The following is a 25,265-nucleotide window of genomic DNA, read 5'->3' on the forward strand; positions in this document are numbered from 1 at the left end:
TGTCTCCCTCTGGCCCCTATCTGGTTGACTGAGCAGGACTGGAACTCATGACTCTGCTGCCCCAGGGAGACACCTCACTTCTCAGAGCCTCAGTTTCCTCCTCCATAGATGTGGGAAACCTTGGCCGCCACAGCTCGGACACAGGGCAGGGCTGCTTTCCGAACTCAGGACAGAAAGGACAGAGGCTCAGTCAGAGTCTGGCAATCAGATTTATTACAGGTTAGCATGAGTGAGGTTCTGACGGCAGCATCACTCCTCATCATGCAGTTTTTGCTGGAAAAAAAAAAAAAAAAAAAGGTCTGAGGGGGCAACTGGCAAAAGGGAGGAAGGATGTAGGGAGGAATTTCCAGAGCTTTCATGGGCCTAAAGGAGATGCCCTTAGAGGGAGAGGTTTAGGCTTCAGGGATCTTGGGATTCCACTTAGGGGTCTTTGTGGTTTAGGAGCCCCTACATGGAACCCTGAAGGACTGGGGTTCTATAGAGGCTCCAGTCTGTAGGGGTGTTCTGAGCAGGAGGGGGATTCTCAGGAATGGGTGTTACGGGACTCTTAGGCTATCCAAATATAGGGTAAGAAGTACCTACTCAGAGGGGCGCTAATGTTGGAGGGAAGCTGCTGTGGGGGTGACTAGCCAGGCCTAGGTTAGGGGACCCACCTTGGAGCCGATGTCACGGCTCTTGGCCCGCAGCTTGTTGACCTGGGACTCAGCAATGTCCGCTCGCTCCTCTGCCTCATCCAGTTCATGCTGCACCTTGCGGAACTTGGACAGGTTGGTGTTGGCCTGCTCCTCCTGCAAGGGTTCGGGGGGTGGTAGGATGAGGTGAGAGGGGTTGGGGAGGTGAATATTCCCAGCTTCCTGGTCTGGGGACTCCCGGTTCCTGACTGGGCTCAGTACTCTCACCCCTCACCCATGTTGCTGCAACAACCTTGCCAAGGGCCTCCTACTCCTGGCTTGGCATCTGATAGACACTCCCTGACCTGAGGTTTACTGCACAGGCGTGCTCAGCAACACCTCACATCCACACCTTTCTGCCCACCCACATGTCTTCCTCACTGCGCTATGCCTGGTCAGTTTCTCTTCCAGGCTCAATTTCACTGCCACCTGCCAGTCCTTTAGCACTGTCTGATCCCCTGACCTACAGTAGTAGCTACTCTACCTTCTCTTGGGCTTATTAGTATGTGAGCAAGTCCTGGATCAAATAAACATTGCTTTTGTTAACTCAGAGCACCTGACACAACTGTGAGCATATCAGACACATGTAACAAATGTTTGAAAGTTAAAGTGAATAGCAAACTCATTGTCCAGGCCCAAGGCTGGGGTGGACACTCGTTGCTTCAAACACATAGGAGGTGTGTTCATTAGAGTGGAGAAAACCATAAACTTACTGCCTCCTCGGCCTGGCGCTTGTAGGCCTTGACCTTCAGCTGCAGCTTGTCCACCAGGTCCTGTAGCCGGAGCAGGTTCTTCTTGTCCTCTTCTGTCTGGGGGTGGATGGGTGGGAGTTTTGAGGGAGAAGCAAGTACAATCATCTTTCCCTCCCTCACCATTCCACTCTTCTCCCCATGCCTTAGCTGACCCTCCCTCAAATGGGCCAGATTAAAGAGGTGATGGAAAGAGTCCATCTTTGATGCTACTTGTAGTTCAAAGGGCAAGGCAAAGCCCTTAGTCTGTATTTAAAAAACAATGAGAGCTGCCACCTTAAAACTGGAAGGGGGGGGGAGGGGCTCAGAACCAAATGGAATTCCATGATCTAATAATACGGAGACATTGGGCTGTTCCAGCTCCAACTTATCAATTCCACCATAGATGCTCTTGGCCAGTGGTCCTAGAATGACCAGAAAGGAATAATGATGAATGCAGAAAGAAGGGGGGCATTATAGTCTAGAGTCGGCAAACTGCGGCTCGCGAGCCACATGCAGCTCTTTGGCCCCTTGAGTGTGGCTCTTCCACAAAATACCATGGCCTGGGCAAGTCTATTTTGAAGAAGTGGCATTAAAAGAAGTTTAAATTTAAAAAATTTGGCTCTCAAAATAAATTTCAATCGTTGTACTGTTGATATTTGGCTCTGTTGACTAATGAGTTTGCCGACCACTGGTCTAGACCATTCCAATCTATCATAACCCAATATTCCAATATACTGTACTGGGCCAAATTTTGGGCACCAGGATCACTGACTCCAGTGTCACTTGATCAATCCCATCTCTACATCATTGTACTTGTTAGGCTGACATTTCCTAAGTTGACATTATGTCCACAAATATGTCTGCAGTTCTACATCTGCATCTCTTTCCTGTGCCTCATATCCAGCTGTCAAATGGACCAATACCCCTTTCTCTGTCTTTCATTACCAGGCACACTGTGAAAATAAGGAGTCAAAGGTGAAAGCTCTGAGCTATGCAGATGGAGGTCTTAGAACATTTTGTGATCTGCCTTTTCTAAGGTCTTCTACTCATTGTCCTAGAAGTTCCATGGAGGATCTGAGTCTTTTCCCATCTCTGACTTTTGTCCCTAAACTGCCACACAATGTCCCTCCCCATTAGGCCAGTAGAAGGTGGAAAGATTCCTTGGACTATTTGGAAACCCTCATGGTAGACCTTTAGATTATTAAAAAAATCTGGGGAAATTCTGGTTAAAAGTGCTTTCAGAAAGTAGAAGTAGATTTTCCTGCATTCACTGGAAAAAACTCATGGACTTAAGCCAAACTGAGTTGAGTATGTGAAAGAAAGTTAATCCAAAGACACCTTCTCAAGGAGCAGGTGCCAGGAGGACCAGGTGGCATTTCCTAGATGGCAGTTTGGCTTGGGGTCTGTGGGGGCCAGGAGGTGGGACTAGAGTAGCCCTTTGACTTCTGGTGGCCCGGCCCCAGAGCAGCCACCAGCCGCACCTGGTAGGTGAGCTCCTTGATGCGCCGCTCACTCTTCCTCATGCCCTTGACTGACTCCACATTGCGCTTCTGCTCGGCCTCCAGCTCGTTCTCCAGCTCCCGCACCCGGGCCTCCAACTTCTGCAGCTGCTTCTTGCCGCCCTTGAGGGCGATCTGCTCAGCCTCGTCCAGCCGGTGCTGCAGGTCCTTAATGGTCTGTTCCATGTTCTTCTTCATGCGTTCCAGGTGGGCGCTGGTGTCCTGCTCCTTCTTCAGCTCCTCTGCCATCATGGCGGCCTGTGGACAGGAGAGAGGTGTGAAAGAACCGGGGCCCAGGTCTCTTCTCCCTAAAGGATCACCTCTTTCCCATCCTGGCGTTTGCTTCCTGAGGCCCTCAACCCCATGCAACTGCAGAGTCACCTTGTCCTTACAGCACAGTGGCCTGGCCTGGACCCAGAGCCCTGTTCATGTCTTTAGGGGAGGCTGGAAGGTGGGGGGGCACTCACATCCGTGATGGCCTTTTTGGCCTTCTCCTCAGCGTTCCTGCACTCCTGCACCGCCTCCTCCACTTCTGACTGGAGTTGGGTCAGATCTGACTCCATTTTCTTCTTCTGGTTGATGAGGCTGGTGTTCTAGATATGGGCAGAGAAAATTATCGAAGGTATACTTTGTTGTCTGATTCTACACCTTTATCCAGAGAGAATTAAAACTGGGCATGTGTTACAAACATGTTTTTCTTTTAGTACACTCCTTGTTTCTCACATGCTTTCCCTTTTCTTATGAGAATAGACATGCTCTAGATTTTATATCTAAAATTACCAGTTCTGAAGAAAGACTTCAAGCAACAAAGAATCTGCATTTCTACTCCTGATCTCTTTAGTAACATGTCTATGCAAGAGCATGAAAATATTCCAAGGAAAATGGGAATAACATTTTACCAGGTCAATATCCTGGAAATGATTACAGTTACAGAAAGAATGACGTAGGGTAAGGAAGAGAGGACCAGGTCAGCACATGTCATTCCCACACATACTAAATTATGGAACAAACTCTACCAGGCACTGCAATAAGATGGGCACAGAGACTCATTACAGAGTTTAGAAGTGTGTATAGGACTGCAGAAAAATGGTGTTCTGTTGAGAATTTGGTTTGCAAGTAGATGCTGTTGTGCTCCTTTAAGTTCTCAAAGTTCCATCTTTACAGAGCAAGATGGAGGTGTCTGTCTTCTAGATCAAGGATATCAAATAGCAGCATGTATGACTCCCAGATCTGTGGCTTTGGCAGGCATCACCAACCAGTTATGGCACCCTTAGCTTTTACATCTAGACCCCCTTCCCAGGTATTGGTTCCACAGCCATGACTAAGAGAGAAGAGTTGGCTGAAGAGATAATTTGCAATCCTGGTTGGACATGCTTACTCAGAACCTATGGTTCAAATCATCTATGTCCCAGGCTCTGCCACTCAGCAGGTTTTACCATGGTGGCCCCTGACCTCCTCACCTGGGAGTGCAGCAGCTGCACTCGCTCGCTGGTCTCGATCAGCTCCTGCTCGGCCAGCTTCCGAGACCTCTCCGTCTGCTCCACCACAGCCCGCAGCTCCTCCAGCTCGGCCTGCAGCAGGGTGTTGCGCCGCTCCACGATGGCGATGTTCTCCTTCAGGTCATCGTTGACCCGGACCGAGTCATCTAGCTGGATCTGGGTGTCCTGTGGGGGAAAAGGGTAATGTGAGGAAGCCTCCCATTCAGGGTCTGATGTGCCCTATCCCAGATTCACAATCTCTTTTCAAGTGGAGGGCAAAGGGGCACCTTTTCTCATCTAGTCTCTAGGCCTAGAGGCTGGGCTGGTCCAGGACATGCTTAGGGCCTGGTCAGTCCTCCTCCCTCAAGCCTCCAAGTCCAGGAGGTAGGTGACTTCCACCTTCTCATATTTGTTAGCCCAGGACCCTTTTCTCTGTCCTTCACCATCCCTCTGGGCTCACTCCCCTTGTGACAGCCCCAACTTCTGTTACCTTTAGGTGAGCTTGGGCAATCTTCAGGTGCTTCTGGGCCTCTGAGGCTATCCTGTTAGCCTGGCTGAGCTGGATTTCCATCTCATTGAGGTCGCCCTCCATCTTCTTCTTCACACGCAGGGCCTCATTGCGGCTGCGCGTCTCTGCATCCAAGGAGGTCTGCAGTGAGTCCACCATCCGCTGGTGATTGCGCTTGGCCTGCTCCATCTCCTCGTCCTTCTCAGCCAGCTTCCGCTCGATCTCTGCCTTGATCTGGTTGAACTCCAGCTGTGCCCGGAGGATCTTGCCCTCCTCATGCTCTAGGGAGGCCTAGGAGGTGGGCGAGAGGGTCAGAGGCAGAGAATCAGGACATGGGGTAGGGTAGAGAGCAAGGTTGGTAAGATTTGGGTGTCAGCCAGGACTATGACCTGGAGAGGAGAGCTGGGAAGAGACGGGGAGGTGGGATCTGCCTTTCAGGCCACCTGGTGCTCTGGGGGAGGAGGTGCAGGATGCCCTCAGCTTCCTTTGCCAAGGAAAGGGTTTGAACCTCACAATTGCCAATTCCCCCCTCCCCCACCACCCTCAGCACCAACACTGCATGGTCCTGATTCATCTAAAATATCATAGAAAAAGGAGGGAGTTTTATAACCACAAATTCAAAACTTTACCTTTGTTTTCTAAGCCCCTCACCCTGGTGAAAAAAGAAGCCCCAAAACTCAGGGCTATACATAGGTTCTTAAAAATGAACCGTAACAATAGCTAATATATATCAAGTGCTTAAATGTGTTATCTCATTAAATTTTCATAATAATCATGCATAAATCTTATGAGGTATGTATAATTAATTTCGTTTTATAGGTGAGAAAACTGAGGTACAGAGATGTTAAGGAACTTGCCCTGTGACAGGGTGGAGGTCCTGAAACCAAGTTTCAAACTCAGGTCTAGTTGACTCCAGAGCCCATGCTGCCACCCACTGTTTGGGGGGCTATTATGATGGTTCAACTTTATAAACTTGGTGGGAAACCAAACCTATGGTTTATGATCAGATGTGATGTTTCCTCTGTGCAGACCTTGGCTTTGGAGGTAGTCATGGGTAGTGGTTAGACGACCTTGGACTAAGAATAAGAAGCTAATAGTTTTGTCTTGGGTGAGGAAGAATTAAGGAGTCAGAAAGAGTAGGGTAGGGGGAAGCAGGGAGGGGTGCAGGTGGAAGCAAATTCTCACCTCGGCCTCCTCCAGGGCTGACTGCAGCTCCATCTTCTCCACCTCCAGCTGCTTGCGGACCTTCTCCAGCTCATGCACATTCTTTCCTCCTTCTCCCAGCTGCTCAGTCAGGTCAGAGATCTCCTCTGGGGGTTAGAGGACCAGAAAGCTCAAAGCCTGTATTCTCTCCGACCCTCAGTGGCCCTTCTCGCCTCCTCCCTTCCCTGGCCTCGTGCCCCAGCGCACCCTGAAGGTTCTTGTTTTCCCTCTTGAAGGTCTCCAGGTGCTCCAGGGACTCCTCATAGGCGTTCTTGAGCTTGAAGAGCTCAGTGCTGAGAGAGCGAGCCTCCTTCTGTGAGGACTCCAGCTCCGACTGCGACTCCTCATACTTCTGCTTCCATTCGGCCAGGATCTGCAGTGACAGAGTCAGACTCACTGCGCAGCCCCCTGCCCCACCTCCAGGGGCTGCCCAGGCCCCTTGCCTGGGCTCAGCCTCCTCCCTGTCTCCAAGGAGTTTGCTCCTGGCCTCATACTGATGCTGGTACCCCTGCTCTGCCCCCTGGCTGTGGACCCACCAGAACCCACCTTGTCGAAGTTCCTCTGCTTCTTGTCCAGGGCCGCAGCGGCCGCGTTGGAGCGTTCCACATCCACCATCAGGTCCTCGATCTCGTTCTGCAGCCGGTGCTTGGTCTTCTCCAGGGATGAGCACTTGGCATTGACGGCCTCCACAGCCTCCTCAGCGTCCTGCAGCCGCTGGGCCAGCTTCTTCCTGCCAAGTTGGTTGTGTGTGTGTGTGTGTGTGTGTGTGTGTGTGTGTGTGACTCTACCCAGGAATAGTGGGGCCTTGGGACAGACATCTGAGGAGGACCCACTTCCTCCTCACAGCTCCTTGGGACCATGTGCAGCCCCTTTAGGCCCTGGGACCCCAGCCTTGAGAGAGCAAGGCTACGAGTGCCTAGAACAGTTTCCTCCCTCATGCAGCACCAACTGGGTGGCAGCCCCCACCTGTCCCATGCCAGGCTGATCGATGGTAGCTCCTCTGACCAACAAGCTTTTTGCTCGTCTTATACGTGAGAATCAGGTATAACCCGGGCCAAAAGCTCGCCTGTCATAGGAAGTGAGTCAGGGCCAGTCGGGATTCACTCAGAGTGCAGGATCCAAGCACCTCTATTTTCCACCACATTTCTCCCACCCTCCTCTCTCTCTCCTACTCCAAATCTCCTTCCCATTCCCACTTTGCCTGTCCCACCCCATGTGCTCTGGCTTTTGCCTCTCTTAGATTCAATGTGGGGGCTGCCTGGGACTCACTTGGCCTCCTCGAGCTCCTCGGTGCGCTGGATGGCGTCCGTCTCATACTTGGTCCTCCACTGGGCCACCTCCGAGTTGGCCTTGGACAGGACGCGCTGCAGCTCTGCCTTGGCCTCTGTCTCCTCCTCATACTGCTCCCGGAGCAGGTCGCAGTCGTGCCGGGCTGACTGCAGGGCGTGGGCCAGGGCATTCTTCGCCTGGGAGGTGAACACCAGGAGGTGGGCTCAGCTTTCAGGAAGGTGAGAGGGAATGCCTCCTCCCCCCAGCCCCCACCCCCTTCTTCAAATCCTTTACATATCTACAAACTTCAACTAAGCCCCAGCCACATTCAGGGTGTAGAATCTCAACATCCTGGAGTAGCTTCCCAGTTTGCCCACCCTACCCCTTTACAAATAAGAAAAGAGGCATTTGATGATATAAGTGTGGCTTAGCTGAAGAGTAGAAGAACCTAGACTGGAGGTCTTCCCACACAGGGGCCTCTCTCCTCAGTTTCCATTTCTGGTGCTGATGCTAACTGCGCCAGGGCTGCCACCTGTCCTACTGCCCCCTAGCTGGGCCTCACCTTGCCCTCCTCCTCCAGCTGCCTCTTGAGGTCCTCCATTTGCTGGGTGTAGGATAGCTTCCCTCGGGTCAGCTGGGAGATCAGTGCCTCCTTTTCTTCCAGTTGCCGGGACAGCTCACCTGGAGGTGGGAATATGGGTTTGTGGGCCATGAAAGAGGGCAACTGATGGCTTATTCTGGGGCAGGCACAGGGCTGGTTAGGAACACCCACCATTCTCAGTCTGTAGCTTGGCTTGCTGGGTGGTGAAATCGTTGAGGGAGCGTTGGGCTTCTTCCAGCTTAGTGCGGTACTCGTTGGCCTGGTCCTCCAATGTCCGAGACACCTTCTCCAGGTTTGCCTTCAGGCAGTAAAGGGACAGGGAAGTTGGGATGTGGGAGGGGCTGGAGTTGTCAGGGAGTAGGGGCTGTGTGGACCAGAGGAAGGAAGGGAGGGCCAAGGTGGGGAGCGCACAGAGGGCAGGGGGATGAAATGGGTGGTGCTGGAGGGGCACAATCGGAAGCGGGTACCTGAGTTAAAGAAGAGAAGAATGGTGAGGAGATGAAGATACGGGTGGAGGGCAAAGGAGGTGCAAAGGAGAGAGACCAAAGGGTGACGGAGGGAGTGATGACTAGAGAGATGGCAGATAGAGAAAGTGGAAAGAAGGTGCAAGCTGTGAGGGTGAAGAGGGCGAGGAGAGGCTAAGCACTGGCCCACCTTGGCCTTGATGATCTGCTCCATGTTGGAGGTGACATCGTCCAGCTCCAGCTTGAACTCACTCTTCTCCTTCTCCAGCTTCTGCTTCACACGCTGCAGATTGTCAATCTGCTCGCCCAGCTCGGCCACACTGTCAGCATGCTTCTTGCGCAGGGCGGCCGCCGTGGCCTCGTGCTGCAGCGTGGCCTCCTCCAGGTCCCGCCTCATCTTCTGGAACTCAGCCTCGCGCTTCTTGTTCATCTCAATCTGCACAGATGTGGCCCCGCCAGCCTCTTCCAGCCGCTCACTGATCTCCTCCAGCTCCCGGGACAGGTCTGAGCGCAGCTTCTCCACCTTGGCCCTGGCAGTGCGCTCGGCCTCCAGCTCCTCCTCCAGCTCCTCGATGCGTGCCTGGGCCCAGACACAAAGGGCTCAGCCTCACTGCCTGGAACCCTCCATGGGAGCCCCCTCCCCAGCTCTAGAAGACTCCTGAACCAGCACTCGGGTCCTGCAGAACAGTGGTTCAGTAGGGGTCAATCAGCAATGTCTGGAGAGATTTTTGACTGTTATGACTGGGGAAGGAGACTGCTACTAGCATCTAGGGGGCAGAAGTCAGGGATGCTGTGAATCATCCTCTATTGCATAGGCCATCAATAGGAACTTGGTTGAAGCCAAAACTTCAAGGCACTTTCCAGGGGCATCTCAGACCCAGTGTGAGAATCTGCATGCCTAAATCCTGAGAATATGTGTTCGGAAGGGGATCTTTGGATCTCATGAGATCCCAAATTTCATAGATTCCACAGATGCACTAGGCTCTGCTCTCCTGAACATAAGCAGGAAAGCAGGTGCTTGTATTTTACAAATATTTGCAACAATATACCTCACAACAATCAAAAGCTTTTGCTATCTTCCAAGTTGACCACAAAGTCCAGTCAATCATATTTCTCACTCTGTAAGGCTTGCTTTTTTATGCCCAGGGCTGAGTTCCAGTTTTATTTTTCCCTTCCAGGCCAGCTGAGTGCCCTCCTCTACCTCTACCTCATTTTTCTGGCCTTGGCCTTGGCTTTGAGTAAATGGGAATGTTTCATCTACCATTTTGATCTGTTGTCTGACTAGCCAGGAGCAAAGGGGAGGATTGGTGAGATGCCTTCATCTGTGGTTATGGACAGTCTTAATGGAATGTGCATGGGTGGGTCCTGGGAGCAGGAGAGAGAAGACCACCATGCCTCTGCTCCCAGGATGGAGAAGGTGGGGCTGTGTGCAAGAGCTTGGACAGGAGGGAGGAGCCACAGCCTGTTGCCAAGATCTGATGAAGATAACAGTAGTATTTTTCTGAGTCCATGAGTCAAAGAAGTTGCCCAAACCCACGGCAGGAAAACCTGAGTATATCCCGATTTTCTGGCTAAAACCCAGAAGGGGCACCCAAGAAGACAGGAGGGCAAATTATCACTGATGGCAGGCCAGCCTCTGAGCAGCCCCCAGAGGAGTGGAATTGTGTTCATGTGTCACTTGCAGCCTGGGCCATGGGCCCCAAATGCTGAGGGGAGACCAGCTATTTCCACTAGCTGCCATCTGACCATAAAGTGAGAGCTAAGGCCCTGCCCCCAGTGGCTGAGTGCCTGTTGCCCATGGGGCTATTATGTCTAGAGCAAGCCATGCAGCTTCTGCAGTTATAAAACAGGGATGAGAGTACCTGCTTCTTTGTTTCCAGGACTCTGACAAACACAGGACTAAAGGCACTTTAAAATTCAGGGTGCATTAAAGGTAAGAGAGACTGGCTATTAATTTATCTCCTGCAGAGGGATGAGAAGGCCATGGGGGGAAAAAAGAAGCCGGCCTTGCTAGTTGGCTGGCTGACTTCTAGTTGACAGAGTGGTTTCCATATATGCTTTTCCCTCTGGTCCTCTGTAAGCCAGGGATTATTAGTCCTATTTGATAAGAGACTGAGGCTCTGAGTAGAAGTGACTTGCTCACGGTTGTAGGAGTTCACGCCATATCGTGGGTACTCTATGGGGATTCAGCCTGGGCTAGTGGCTGTGGTCAGTACCCAGGAAGAATATGAACAGAGCAGCCTATGGGAAGGTGGGTGCTCCATGAAAGCACTTCTTATTCCCATGCAGGGGAGAAGTACCCCCCCAAAAAAAAAAAGTGTGTGGGGGGGTGCGGTTAGAGGAGAATCGAGAGCAGAAAACCCACCAGGCAGAGCATAGTTCAGAAAGAGAAGCCCTTTTTGTAGGTATGATTCCTCCCACTCTACCTCCGCAATGGTAGAGTGGGAGGAATCATAAATAGTCTTGCCGCAATAACATATTACTGTTCTAACGGGAGAAGGCTGGTGTTTCCAAGTGCCTGTAAATCAGGACTGGTGGGACCTTTGGAGTGGCCTGGAGTTATAGATATGTCTACAACCCTAAGCATCTCCTAAGGCCATAGCTACTCAGGGCTGTTGAGCATCCCTTGCTTGCACTGGGGAGAACTTTACCTGGTTTTCCTTCAGTTTCTTCTGCAGCTGAAGGGCCAGTGCCTGCTCATCCTCAATCTTACTGTTCTGCTGACTAATGTCAAACTCCTTCCTGGAGGAGAATCAGGGTGACAGGTGGTCTTCCTTTCTCTATGCCCATTCTCTTTTCTCTTGCATCAACATACCAGCACCAGTACTCCCCCATCCCCCCGGCCAAAGGGGTGAAGGAGAGAGGGCTGTGATTGACATCCCATTTCCACTGCGCCCAAAGCAACCATGGCCAGTGGGAGTGCAGCACCCTGCAGCTCTAACCCTCTGGCCAGACACCTCCATTAGCCCCTCCTGGCCACTATAGGCTCCTACTTCTTGAGCTTTTCTTCCAGCTGCAGCTTATCATTCTCCAGGTCCATGATGCTCTCTTGGGTCAGCTTCAGGTCACCCTCCAGCTTCCGCTTTGCTCGTTCCAGGTCCATGCGCACTTTCTTCTCCTGCTCCAGGGATCCCTCCAGCTGATGGAGAAAAGAAAACAAACAGGGTGTAGATAACCTGAGATACACAGTGCATGCTTATCTGCTCTCTTCTAAACTCAAAGTCTAGTGGATTGGAAGTCAAAACCAGCAGAGCAATTCCCACAAGCACCAAGGATTCAGAGACCCAGACCAGGAAGGAACTATAGAGAACGAAAAGGCCCCAGGGGTCAAGAAATTAGTCCTAGGGATCAGGAACTCTTTGGCCACTGGTGTTGCCTACAAAATCCTGACCTGAGAAAGATCAAGCATAGTTTTTATTACTCACATCATCCACCTGTTGCTCCAGCTTGACCTTAGACTTGGTCAGTGTGTTGACCTTGTCCTCTTCAGCCTGAAGGTCATCCAGGGCCTGCTGGTGGGCCTCTTGCAGAGCTTTCTTCTCTTTGGTCAGTTTGGCGATGATCTCGTCCAGCCCAGCCATTTCCTCTGTCAGGTTCTTCACCTGTCAACCAAGAACCCTGTCCCCTTTAGGATCAAAGGTTACCAGCTTGGAGACATCTATGGAGAGCTCCAATGCCAAGGACCACCCTGCTATCAGGATCCCCTGAGTGGTCTGGTATTGGTTAAGGTCGGTGTGGTCTTTGAATCCTGAGGGGACCTGGGCTGGCACCGAGGGAGCTGCCCTCACCTTGTTCTCTGTTGCGTGCTTCTCTTTCTCCACCTTGGCCAATGTCAGCTCCAGGTCATCAATGTCCTTCTTGAGCTCAGAGCATTCGTCTTCTAGCTTGCGCTTCTTGGCAGTGAGCTCAGCATTCATCTCTTCCTCATCCTCCATCCTCTCAGTCATCTCCTTCACCTTGGCCTCCAGCTGAATCTTGTTCTTGATCAGCTGGTCACAGCGCTCTTCTGCATCATTGAGGTTGTCTTGTTCCTGGAAGAAGAGGACAGAAAGGAGAGCTGTGATTAAAGACAGTAGAGATCCAGGGTCTTGGTCCCTGATGATGAGATGGGCTAAAATCTAGGGGAGGGAGAAGAGAGGTGAAGAAACAATCATGTGGTCTCACCGCCTGCACTTGGAGCTGTAGGTCGTTCTTCTCCTGCAGCAGGGACACCATCTTCTCCTCCAGCTCCTTGCGGCGAGCATCAGACTTCTCCAGCGCCTCTTTGATGCGCCCAAACTCCTCCTTCATGTTGGCCATCTCCTTCTCTGTCTCTGCACTCTTCAGCAGAGGCTTGATCTTAAAGTACAGTTTCATCCAGGGCCAGTTCTTGACCCCCATGAAGGCCCGAATGTTCCACTGGATTACCAGAAGGGCATCCCTGGCAAAGAAGCACAGAGGAAAGGAGGGGCACTGTGAAAGAGCACTTCCCAAACTGCATTTGGCTCCCAGCCCATCTAAGCAAGTTTGGGCAGGAACCTTTCTTGTAGCCTTGATAAACACCCCCACCTCAACATTACTACACCGAACATGGAGTTGTTCAATGAACATTTATTAATTGATAAAATAAAGACAAGTGCAGTTTATATTTTTCCTACTGGGGCCTTAGTAGTAATGAAAACTACTACTTATAGAGTGTTTACTATGTTTAGTGTTATAAAAAACTCAAATGGGTTAAAAATTATATTTTATTCTAGAGGCCCGATGCATGAAATCTGTGCAAGGGGCTCGGTCCTTGCAGCCCCAGCTGCTTTGGCCTTCACAGCCCCGCAGTCCTGTGGCCCCGCGCACTGGTCATTCTGGAAGGTTCTTCTGCCGTCCAGTCTAATTAGCATATTAGCTCTTTATTATATAGGATATAGGGATATCTATAATTTATGTTATGAAGCATGCAACAAAATGACTACCTATGAACCTATCACCCAAACAAGAACTAGAGCATTGCCACAGTGACTCCACCTGTGTGTTCCTTCCCGCCTCTTTCCTGGTCCCTCCACCAGCCACTACACTGAATCTTGTGGTTTTCTCTTCTTAGCTTTTTAAAAAATACTTTAACTATATATGTATGTATCTTTAAACAATATGCCACTATTTTATTATTTCTGAGCTTTATGAAAATTGTATCACACTATATGTATCTTTCTGTGATTTGCTGTCTACTCAACAATTTACTTTTAAGGTTTGAACATATTGCACCATGGAGTTATAGTTCCCCCCTTTTTGTTGCTGTATAAGATTCCACCAAATGACTATACTATTTACCCATTTCTTTGTGGATAGAAAATTGAGCTGTTTCCAGATCTTTGCTACTTTTACCAATGCTGCGATGAAGATTCTTTTGTTGTCTTGTACACATGCAAGAGTTTCTCTGTGGGCATGTACTCAGGAGTGGAATTGATAAACACCCCCATTCAAAGATGATAAATTGTTTTCCAAAGAGGTTGCACTAATTTATACATCTGAAAGCGGTGAATCACACACATCTTGATTTTTGTAAATCTAGTGTATTTAAATGGTATCTCATGAGTCTCTTAATTAGCATTTCCCTATGAAAAAAACTTTTTAAAAATCCAAAATGAGCTCTGGCCAGTGTTCTCAGTGGTTGGAGCACCGGCTTGAGCACCCAAGGGTCATGGGTTCAATCTCCAGACCCACTAACTAGGGTGCATGTGGGAGACAAGCATTGATCTTTCTCTCTCACACATTGATCTCTCTCTCTCTCTCTCTCTCTCTCTCTCTCTCTCTCTCTCCCCCTCCCTCCTCCATTCCATTCTCTCTAAAAAAATCAATGGAAAAAATATCCTCGAGTGAGGATTAACAAAAAAGATTTCAAAATGAGGTCCTGAGTGGTAAAGTCATTTGCCCAGACCAGATGATAAGTGCTAGAGCCAGGATTTGAACTCAGGTCTTCTGACCCAAGCCAGTCAGAACTACTTGTCCGCCTCTTACATCTCTGCGAACGTCTCTCCCTTCCCTTGTGCCTCACCTGCGCTCCACGATCTTCTTGAACTCAGTGCGCATGAGCTGGCCCCGAGCCTGGGCCTGAATGCGGGTGATGATGCGGCTCAGCCTCTCATCTCGCATCTCCTCCAGCAGTCCCAGCAGCCCCGCCTTGAAGAACACCTGCGAACAAAGGGGAGAGCCAAGGGTGTCGCAGCCTCAGAGAAGGGTATCCAGGATGGAGGAAGAGGGTGGGAGACCCTGGCTGAGCTTCCAGGGGACCCATCACCTGCTCATTCTAGACCTGGGAGTGAAATGTGGAAGACAAGAGAGAAAGGAAGCCTGGCTTCAGGATACAGGAAGCCAGGAATCAGGGGTCTGCCCTCCAAACTCCCAGCTGCTCTGCTCAACATGGCTGCACGCCCTGCGAGTCCACCCTGTGGAGCTCTAGACTCACCTTGGTGTGGCCAAACTTGTACTGGTTGTGGTCAATGTCCAGGGAGCTTAGCAGCTTCTCTGCCCCTTTCCTGCTGTCAATGAACTGCCCTTCAGGGATGGCCGCTGGGTTCAGGATGCGATACCTGGGAGGGAGGTGCCCGAAGTCACCCACGTTCTGCACTGGCCGGCTCTTCCCACAAAATTTGGGGCCACCTGCCGACTCCATTCCCCATGAAGGCCACCTGGACTCCCCCTGTTCCCTGTACTCACCTCTGCCGGAAGTCTCCATAGAGAATACGGTTGGGGAAGCCTTTCCTACAGATGCGGATGCCCTCCAGCACGCCATTGCAGCGCAGCTGGTGCATGACCAGAGGGTTGTCCATCACCCCTGCAGCAGTGGAGAGGAGAGAGGGGTCAGCCTCAGGGCAAATGAGCCAAGTGCCTTTCCCAGACTAGACTCTTCAGCATGGCTCACCTGGAGCCTTCCGTTCATTGGGGATGATGCACCGCACGAAGTGAGGGTGGGTGGTCTTTAGGTTGGCCATCAGCTTGTTCAGATTCTCCTGGGGGTGGGTGAGAGGAGGGAGTCAGGAGCCACAGGAACCACCCCCTTGGTCCCCAGACAGCCTGCCACCAGAACCCTCAAAAAGGCTAAGGAGTTGACACACAATTTATGACGAGTTAAAGCTTGTGTAGAATTTACATGCCAAAATGATCAATCAGCTTGTGCTTCTTTCTCCCCCAAACTTGGAGCATCAGGTTAGGGTGGTGCACCCAAGGCTCTGGGCTGGGCCTGCCCACCACAGGTCTCCGGGTCCTCCTTACCCTGTGGACGGCTGACACTGTCTGAAAGGATGATCCCTTTTTCTTGCTTCCTTTGCTTTTACTGCTCTCCGCTAAAAAGAAGAGGAGGAATGATGAACAAGAGCTTTAAACAGAGGAGCCCTCTGGCAGGGGCAGGACTGCCTCACTAGCTGTGTGACTTCTTACGTCCAAGTCTCAGTTTTTTGGTGAGGAGGGTAGTAACTACCTCTAAAGGTGTGCAGAAGATTAGATAAGATCAGCATCTAAGCGTGTCACCAGTGCTTGCCACATAGCAGGTGCTGAAATAGTATCAGCTCTCTTCTGCACCCTCTTCTAACCCTACCCTTCAGGCTTATATCTTCCCACTTTCTACTTTTCTTCTGGTATTTCATCCTCCTCATTTCAGTCCACACCCTTCCTCTTCCTTTTCTGACCTGGAGGCTCATTTGTTCAGTGATCCTCTCAGAGTTTACTGAAACTTCCTGCAGGCACACTCTAATGCTGGGCTTGGTTAAGTGATGTGTGTGCTACACTCACTGACATCAGGTGCTCACAGTCTTAAGATGACACATGACATATATACTGATATCCATAACACAAAGTGGAACATACCTTTTTCATAGAAGGGGTACAGATGGACTACTGTGGGACCTTCTGCCCCCCAACCCATGACTCACAGGCTCCCTCCCACCTTTAGAGTCATGAACTTTGAAACAGTGGGACCCTGGCCCCTTGTATCTCCATAAGTGCTCTGGCCCAGTGCAGAGGCTGCCCTTACCAGCTTCAGCGGCTGCATATGAAGAGAAGAGTGTGGCCATGAGCTTGAGGGAGGACTTCTGGTACAAGCCCACCACCGTCTCATTCAGTGGGTCTTTGTTCTTCTCCAGCCAGCCCTGGATGTTATAGTCCACGGTGCCAGCATAGTGGACCAGGGAGAAGTGGGCTTCCTGCTTCCCCTTGATATTGCGAGGCTTCTGGAAGTTGTTGGATTTGCCCAGGTGGTTGTCGTACAGTTTGGCCTTGAAGGTCGTGTCTGTGGCCTTGGGGAACATGCACTCCTCCTCCAGGATGGACATGATGCCCATGGGCTGAGAGCATGGTGGGGAGGTAGAGAGAGCATCACTGAGCACATACCAGGCTTTCAGAGTCCCACACCCCGACAGAGCATCAGCCCAGTATAGCCGACAGGCCACAGAGAGCCTGCTGTCATCTTTTGTCCTCATATAGGAAGCAAATGTTCTTGGACTTAATGTAAATCCAATTATATTCAAATCTGGTGTATATAACCTCTTTCTGCCCCAGAATACCCAATGAAGAACCATGTACCCCCAATCACCGGGCCAGGCCCCCAAGGTCTCCTAGCATAGCTCTGCCTTCCTGGACAGCTCCCACCCCAGAAGACAGTGAAGGCAGGGACAGATGTGTGTCAGAGCCACCAGAATGCAGGGCTGGCCAGACCCCTATCTATAGGACAGGGAAGAATTCTGCAAGAGATGGTTACAGGGATCCAGGGTCTGCACAACATCCTGCTCTTCTGAAAGCATGGTGGTTCTTGACTTCTCTTGGGGCAAGAATCCTATTGAAAATTTGATGAAGCAAAGACTGCCTCCCAGGAAAATGTGTGTATATTTACACACAGACAGACACACACTCACACACACTCTTTTACATAGTTTCAGGGGGTTTTGAGGCCTTTGGAAGCATGGTACCCTAGATCACCACCCAAAGCCTGTGGGAAGCTTCCCTGAAGGACAGTGGCTAGGCTGGATGAGGGTCAGTCCCTCTGGATTCTGATTTGTACCAGCAAAGCCCAAGGGCACCATGAGGGCAAGTCATCACTGGGAGCCTTCCACCAGCTTCATGCTTGTCTCCCGAGTCTTTAGGTAAGAGGGGCTGGAGACAGGCTTTTCTCAGTGAACGGGAAGAGAATGGGAAGCCCACATCTCTAGTTTCAGCCTATGACCATTCTACGAGTGACACTTTCCATGGAGTGTCAGAAGGGCCAGGAGTCCTCATTGACTACATGCCCCTCTTAAGACACAGATGTGACCACTGTGAGGACAAGGTCCTGGGAACAGAAGGAAGGGGCTTATCCTGTGTATGCCTGTGACCCCATAGTGGGTGGAAGCTGGACCTGGAGAGGCTTGGGATTCTGGGGACTCTAGTTTCTTGGTTGTAGAAGGGATAAAGCCGTCACTTTGTCTGGGATGGTGGGGGAAGGGAATACGAATACAATCAATGGGCGGAGGCAGCACCTTCTCAATGAGGTCGATGCAGGCCTGCAGGTCCATGCCGAAGTCGATGAACTCCCACTCGATGCCCTCCTTCTTGTACTCCTCCTGCTCCAGCACGAACATGTGGTGGTTGAAGAACTGCTGCAGCTTCTCGTTGGTGAAGTTGATGCAGAGCTGCTCGAAGCTGTTGAACTGCAAGGGGGATGAAGGCAGAGGCGGGTCAGGTAGGCAGGTGTCCGAGTGGCCAGTAGGCTCAGCCCCAAGGTCGTGTCCAGCCCAGTGAGGACTGTGGCTGGTCCCTTCCCCTGTCAGGGCACGGAGGGAGTACCCTCTGAAGATAGGACGCTGACTGCCTCTGTCACTGCTGAACCCCACTTGCCTTTCTGGTGTCTGGCTTATGACCCATGTGCCGATGAGTGCGTTATTGTTCTCCCTACTCCCAGGGTTCCCCTCACTCACATCGAAGATCTCAAAGCCGGCGATGTCCAGGACTCCAATGAAGTACTGGCGCGGCTGCTTGGTCTCCAGGGTGGCGTTGATCCGCACCACCATCCAGTTGAACATCTTCTCGTACACTGACTTGGCCAGCGCCCCGATGGAGTAGTACACCTGCTGCACGCTCTGCCCTTTGGTGACATACTCATTGCCCACTTTCACCCGAGGGTGGCACAGGCCCTTGAGCAGGTCGGCTGAGTTCAGCCCCATGAGGTAGGCGGACTTGTCGGCATCTGGTGGACAAGAAAAGGAGTAAGCAAGCACTTTCAACAGATCCTCGTTCCCTGCCCCAGGGCCAGAGTCTTTCTGAAGCATTAGGTCCAACTCCAGTATGTGCCTGAGTCAGCCTGAAGCCCAGGCCCCTCCATTCACCCAGGGCCTACCACAATGCCTCCATCTTTATGTCTGCTGGGTGTCTCTGGTCCAGGCCCTTCACTTGCACTGCGTTAGCATGTCCCCAAGCTCACTGCACCTCCCCATCTCTCCAGGGCAGGGATGGGAAGAGATGTGCTCTGCTCCTGCCTCCTTTGTTCTCATCCATTGGGTATCGCTGTACTTAATCCAATGTTGACCAACTTGACTGACTGGCAAATTAAGTTCCTAACAGCATGTTAGACAACTCCCCTACTCCCCACCCCAACTCCCAGCTCTCTAAATGTGCCATCCAATACATCACCTCTATTTAGAGGGAATCTGTTTGGTTTAATTTCAAGCATTTTGTGATAACTGGTGACATGGCTATCATGGCACCCAGGCTTGGCATTTTGATCTGGACAGACACAGAGAAGGGGTCCTCAAAGGTTGGGCAAGAGGAATATTCTCAGGTGTTTGTCTATCACTGTTCACACCACTTCTCCTTCTCAAAGAATTCTTGCAACAGCCCCAGAGGGAGCTGGAAAGGACTGCCCTCCATTTCACTGAGGAAGAAACTGGGGCCCAGAGAGGTGAGCCCTGGGCTGTGTTCGAACCCCTGGCCTATGCCTCCTAACCAGCATGGCACAGAGCCTGTGAAGGACTCACCCAAGGCCTGGACACCCCCACCTGCATACTACATCAATGATGGGGATCTGCAGAGCTCAGGGGCTGTGTTTTTCTGGGCTCGGGTGAGATTTAAGCATAGGAGGAAAAATTCCTGACTCATTTCTGGTTGGTACTGCTGGAGTTAAGAGGATTGGGGGGGGGGGGCGAGGCTCCCTGTCTTCCCATCTTTCTCATGTCCCTCTCCCTCCTCAGCCCTCACCACACCCATCTACACCACAAGCCTTAGGTCCTCTTTGGGGACAGTGAGTGGCCAGAGGCTTCGCTAGGCTCCACCAGAGGAGAAAGCCTAGAGGCAGGGCTGAATAGGGAGAGAGTGGGGGCAGAGCCTGCCCCTTGGAAAAGGCTCTTCCGCTGGCTACCTGTTTGTCAGACTTCTGGTTTCCTCCCACTTCCTCTATTGTTGTACCTAGCTCCTTAAGAATTGTTAAAAGGTACCACTTTAAGACGCAGTGTGGGAAACCCTGCTCCCAGAAGACTGTCTCCTCTTGACAGGTGATACCCAGCTCCTCAGGCCTTTCCAGTGCCTGCCCTCCTGCCCTCAAACCTTCAGTGCCATCAGGCTCTGCCTGCTCCTCCCGCTGCTTCTGCTTGAACTTCATGTTCCCGTAGTGCATGATGGCTCCCGTCAGCTTGTAGACACCGGATTTCTCCTCAGCTGTGAAGCCCAGCACGTCAAAGGCGCTCTGAACAGACCAAGAGAGGCAAAAAGGTGGTTGGAGTGGGTGATTCAGGAGCCCTCTGGAGCCCTCACACCACCTCCTCGCTCACATCTGTGGCCAGGAGCTCCTCGGAGTCATCGATGGAGGCCACAGACACCTCTCCCTGAGACACGAAGACGTAGTCGTAGGGGTTGTTGGTGACCAGCAGCATGTCTGTCCAGGCAAGGGGCAGGGCAGGAAGATGTGGGAGAATGGAGGAGAGGCCCAAGAACAGTTAGCAAGGACCATAGAGAGACTTCAAAAGAAATGAAAAATAGGTGAGGATGAAGGGGACACAGGAAGGGAGGACAGTGGGGAAATGACACTTATAAGAAGGAGAGGCAGCCCTAGCTGGTTTGGCTCAGTGGATAGAGCATCGGCCTGCGGACTGAAGGGTCCCTGGGTTCGATTCCAGTCAAGGGCACATGCCTGGTTGTGGGCTCCATCCCCCGTGGGAGGCGTGCAGAAGGCAGCCGATCAATGATTCTCTCATCATTGATGTTTCTATCCCTCTCTCCCTATCCCTTCCTCTCTGAAATCAATAAAAAAAAAATTTAAAAAAAAGGAGAGGCAAATGAAGAGAATGAGAAAGCCAACAAGGAGTAGGAGAAAATATGACAAGGAAAGGGTGGAAAGGGAGGCAAGAGGCGATGCAGGCAGACCCAAATAGGGGCAGAAAGAGAAAGCCACTGAGCAGATGGAAGGAGGAGGGAGGTGAGTGGGGTGGCAGGCAGGGTGAGGAGATGGAGGGCACCTGCCCTGCTTGGGGAGGACAGTGGGGCAGCAGGGGCGTGGGGCCGGGCTCACCCAGCAGCTCTGGCTTCTTGTTGGACAGGATCTGGTAGAAGATGTGGTAGTTCCTCTCAGACTTGAGCTGGCAGATCACTCGGGACTTCTCTAGGAGATCTGAAGTGAGATGAGGAGAGGAAGGTGGGTAAGGAAGGGGAGAGTCAATCAGCAAAAGGGTGATCAGGCTCCTACAGTAAGACAAAGCGGGGTCAGGGGAAAGCCACAGTTTGAGGAACAAAGGTCTAAACTAAAGCCAAGAGGCAGATGCAGACAAAGACAGAAGATGGAGAGGAAATGATGAAACAGGGCCACCCTCAGGGGAGAAAGGCAGAGGAGGAGGATTGGGAGAGGTGGGCAGGGCTGCCTGCATACTCACAAGTCTCTATGTCTGCAGAAGCCAACTTTCCAGTGGCTCCAAAGTGGATCCTGATGAATTTCCCCTGGGGGAAGATGGGATAAAGAGTGAGGGACTGGCCAGAAGAGATAGAATGGAGATCTTGGACCTCAACACAACTCAGAATGCCCTGGAAATGTAAATGACCTATTTGGGGTCCCAGTTTAGTATCAGCAACACAGGGAAAGGATGCCCATACCCACATGGGATCTCGGAATAGAAACATTGGCACGGGAATGGACACAGAGAGAATGCCTCTGGTTGTACTTGTGATATGACCTTATGTAATCTTTTCAGTGGCTATTACAACCTGTTTCAATGATTAAGGGACTAGGGTTCAGACAGATGTGGAACTTGCTGGGCAAGTGTAAAGCTGGAGAATTGGCTCTAATGTCTATGTCCTTTTCCACTCTAATGTGGAAAAGCTCTGGAAACAGAAATAAGGAAAATCTAGAATGTGACCAAATCTCCTCTATTTCTTGCTATGGAACAGCTGTGGTGACTCCAGGTCTCTTTTCTTGAGTTCCCAGAACCCAGGGAACCAGGCTAAATCAGAAGGGGAGAGAGAGAGATAGAGATAGATAGATAGATAGATAGATAGAGAGATAGATAGAGAGAGAGAGAGAACCCACTTGTTGATATCCCAAAGTCAAACACAGGACAATCAACTGGGTGTGGTTAGTGTTGGTAAAACAGCACCCCATTTTTAATCCTCACCCGAGGATATGTTTCCATTGATTTTTAGAGAGAGAGAGAGAGAGAGAGAGAGAGAGAGAGAGAGAGAGAGAGAGAAAGAAAGAAACATCGATGTGAGAGAGAAAAAAATCAATCGGTTGACTCCTGTATACCCCCCAACCAGGGATCGAACCTGAAACTTAGGTATGTAACCTGACCTGGAATCGAACCTGCAACCTTTTTGATGTATGGGATGACACTCCAACTAACTGAGCCACCTGGCCAGGGCTAGCAGCCCCTTTTTTGTCAAGGCCAGATGAGGCAGTGGTCAAGGGCACTCACGAATCGGGAGGAGTTGTCATTCCGGACGGTCTTGGCGTTGCCGAAGGCCTCCAGGGCAGGGTTGGCCTGGATGATCTGGTCCTCCAGGGTGCCCTGCAGAGGAAGCAGAACTTGGAGTTCACCTTCTGTCCACCTTTAGGTGCCGGTGTAGAGGGCAGGGGTGCTCTGGTCCTGGCGAACGGGGCTGGGGCTGGGTGCACTGCTGGCGAGTCTGCAGCTCCAAAGGGCCATACCTGTACCCAGAGTGTGTGTCTTTTGCCAGGAAAATCTTAAGCACTGCCACCAGTGCTCCCCAGGGCGAGGCGCAGGGTCACCAGGGTCAGCCTTCCCAGACCCCTTCTACCAAGCCTGTGGCCCATCCGTACCTTGTTTGCATTGGCACTGTCCTTCTTGCTACGGTCACCTATGGCTGCAATGCTGGCAAAATACTGGATGACACGCTTCGTGTTCACAGTCTTCCCTGCCCCGGATTCTCCGCTGGAGGCAACAGGGACCCATCAGAACCTAGGAGTCTCACTGATCTCCATTTGGAGCTTACTAGTAGCACTGCCCCCTCCTCCCTCAGAGTCCTGGCCATCTGACCTCCACCACCGGGGGAATTTGCCCATCACCATTGGTCACTCTAGCACTTCTCTGAGAGCCCAGCACCCCACACTCCTTTCAATCACAACCTTAAACCATTCCTTAGGAACCAGCCTGGGTCCCCCAAGCGCCTCTGTGGGTGGGCGGCGCTCACTCACGTGATGAGAATGGACTGGTTCTCCCGATCTGGAAGAGAAAAGAGGACAGGCAGTGGGGTCAGGGCTGAGGGCCTAGGCCCATGGCTGAGGGGGCACAGGGCAGGGCCACAGAGCTCACCTGTCAGCATGTACTGATAGGCGTTGTCGGAGATGGAGAAGATGTGGGGCGGTGCCTCGCTCCTCTTCTTGCCCCGGTAGGCAGCCACCACCTCCGCGTTGTACACCGGCAGCCACTTGTAAGGGTTGACGGTGACGCAGAAGAGGCCTGAGTAGGTCTGGAGCGGGAGACAGACAGGCATGAGAGGGAGAACCCAGGACGGGCAGTGGTGGCTGGCAGGAGAGTCCCTGGTCAGAAGGCTCCTGTCTTCCTGCAGCTGACCAAGGCCAGGAAGGGGATGGGAGGAGGGGTCGTGCTGGGCCCCTTGGGAGAGTGTTGACCTTCCCCCCTTGGCAATGGTGCCCTGCCCTACTTTGCTCTTAGTCCAGGACGGGCTTCCTGCCATGTGCAGAATGCACTCACGTAGATCATCCAGGCCGCATAGCGCTCCTTGAGGTTGAAGAGCACGGCGGGCTCGTGCAGGAAGGTCAGCATGGCCATGTCCTCGATCTTGTCGAACTTGGGCGGGTTCTGCTGCATCACCTGGTCCTCCTTCAGGGTCACCGTCTAGGGAGGGAGCATGGGCAGTAGGACAGAATGAGTACACCTCCCAGTCTGTAGTCACCAGCCTCACCCGCTGACCTCCCAGAACACAGGCCACAACCTGGCCTCTCTCCCACAGCTCTCCTCCGGCAGTGCCCGGGCCCTACCCCAGAGCTTCTCAGAAAGTTTGCCCACTCACTGTCTCTCCCACCCTAGACACCATCCTAGAGTCCCTGTGTCTTGTCAGTACCCCAGACCCTGTGCCTATAACTATTACTGTTCAGTCCCCATCTAGGGGCAAACCTGGAGAGGCTGCCACCTCTGCCGTCTGTGCACACCCCTCACTGTGACTCCAGGGCAGGGCCTGAGGCAAACCTTCACCTCTACTGGAAAGACATCTCACCCAACTACCCTACCTCCACACTGGCCACTGTCGCTGTGGTTTGATTGGCACTGGTGAGTTTGCCATGCTCTGATGTCATTAGATCCTGCAGGCAGGTATTCCAGCATTTGTTACAGTGGAGGAAGCTGTGGCTTGAATAATTAAATGAGGTGCTGGAAGGGTGGCTGGCTAGTGGCAGAGCTGGGGTAAGAGTCAAAGCCCCCAGTGGGTTGTGGTCCGTTATTCCACACCTCGACGGAACGCAACATTTAATCAGTGTGCCTGCAAGGCACATGGTTCTGAGCTGCTGCTGGTGACCAGTGGCAGTTCTCAGGGCTGGCGTGAGGGACCAGGGACCCAGGGCTTCTGAGTGCCGGTCACCAGCCCCAGGACTGAGCATCAGCTAGAGTTCCTGCCCTTTGTGTTCACCGGGGTCTGTGAGTTTGCTCTTGGTTCGGGTGAGGGGAATTTGGGAGAGTTTGTTTATGGAGGAAACTGAGGCACAGAGAAGAGGGATACAAGCTCGAGAAGGGAACTGTTTGATGGGACTATGCCCTCTATCAAGGAGACTCCTCTGAGGAGGAAATCAGCTGAGGTTTCCAGCATCCTCTCTGGCAAGGGGCGTGCAATGCTGGGGTGGTGCCTGGTTACCTGCTCAGGTTCACCTGAGAAAGGTCAGCGTTCTCACTCAGACACTGGCTCCTCAAGGGGGCATGTCCTGCGGCCCCACTGGCTTTGGCTCTTCTCTAGGCCCCATCAGCTCCCACTGCAAGTGGCTTCATCCTGGCACCTCCCCCAAAACCTTTCTTCCCCTTCCCCTGGCCCTGTGCTTCACACACCTTGCCGTTCTCGGTCTCAGCAGTGACCTTGCCCCCTTCCCTGGATACGATCTTGGCCTTGACAAACTCCTCCTTATCATCAGGCACAAAGCACTGAGTGCGGATGTCGAAGGGCCGTGTCTGGGCCTCCAGACGCTCCTTCTCTGACTTGCGGAGGTACTGGGCCGCTGGCCCATAATCCGCCATCTGGGCATCGGTCATCTTGCTGCTTCTCTGTGGCTGAGACAGGAGGGCCCAGGCCTCAGTGAGTGGCACTACCCTCTGTACCCCCACTCCCTGCCCCACCTTCTCACCAACTGGGTCCTAACACTCTCCCCTCACCCCTCCTTTGAGAAGCACCTGGCTTGGGTC

At 52.0% G+C, this 25,265-nt stretch overlaps 1 protein-coding gene across 1 annotated transcript; it reads right to left on the bottom strand.

The window, feature by feature from the left end:
- Positions 1-190: 190 nt before the first annotated feature.
- On the bottom strand, positions 191-25,115 carry MYH6 (myosin heavy chain 6). Its single transcript, XM_008158495.3, has 37 exons — positions 24,915-25,115; positions 23,574-23,717; positions 23,172-23,328; positions 23,054-23,081; positions 22,679-22,790; positions 22,314-22,406; positions 21,279-21,342; positions 20,921-21,019; positions 20,184-20,287; positions 19,960-20,098; positions 18,339-18,607; positions 17,901-18,071; positions 16,424-16,733; positions 15,667-15,737; positions 15,317-15,404; positions 15,112-15,229; positions 14,861-14,984; positions 14,450-14,586; positions 12,589-12,844; positions 12,213-12,455; positions 11,850-12,026; positions 11,418-11,563; positions 11,076-11,166; positions 8,615-9,004; positions 8,132-8,258; positions 7,922-8,040; positions 7,360-7,556; positions 6,637-6,820; positions 6,298-6,463; positions 6,073-6,197; positions 4,870-5,178; positions 4,362-4,565; positions 3,369-3,494; positions 2,884-3,159; positions 1,385-1,480; positions 654-788; positions 191-273 (listed from the first exon to the last, which is right to left on the bottom strand). The coding sequence occupies exons 1-37, from the start codon at positions 25,113-25,115 to the stop codon at positions 250-252; spliced, it is 5,820 nt and encodes a 1,939-aa protein (XP_008156717.1). The 3' UTR covers positions 191-249.
- Positions 25,116-25,265: the final 150 nt, after the last annotated feature.

This window comes from Eptesicus fuscus, chromosome 5, assembly GCF_027574615.1.
Source record: "Eptesicus fuscus isolate TK198812 chromosome 5, DD_ASM_mEF_20220401, whole genome shotgun sequence".
NCBI classification, from domain to species: Eukaryota; Metazoa; Chordata; class Mammalia; order Chiroptera; family Vespertilionidae; genus Eptesicus; species Eptesicus fuscus.

What these genes read in the sequence shown, in the direction of transcription:
- MYH6 (XM_008158495.3), bottom strand. Translation starts at nt 25,115, where the DNA reads ATGACCGATGCCCAGATGGCGGATTATGGGCCAGCGGCCCAGTACCTC. An exon ending in CCGGCTTTGAGATCTTCGAT is followed by an intron (nt 18,072 to 18,338) that starts GTGAGTGAGGGG and finishes TCCCCCTTGCAG; the next exon opens with TTCAACAGCTTCGAGCAGCT. An exon ending in AGCAGATCATCAAGGCCAAG is followed by an intron (nt 8,259 to 8,614) that starts GTGGGCCAGTGC and finishes TACTGCCTGAAG; the next exon opens with GCAAACCTGGAGAAGGTGTC.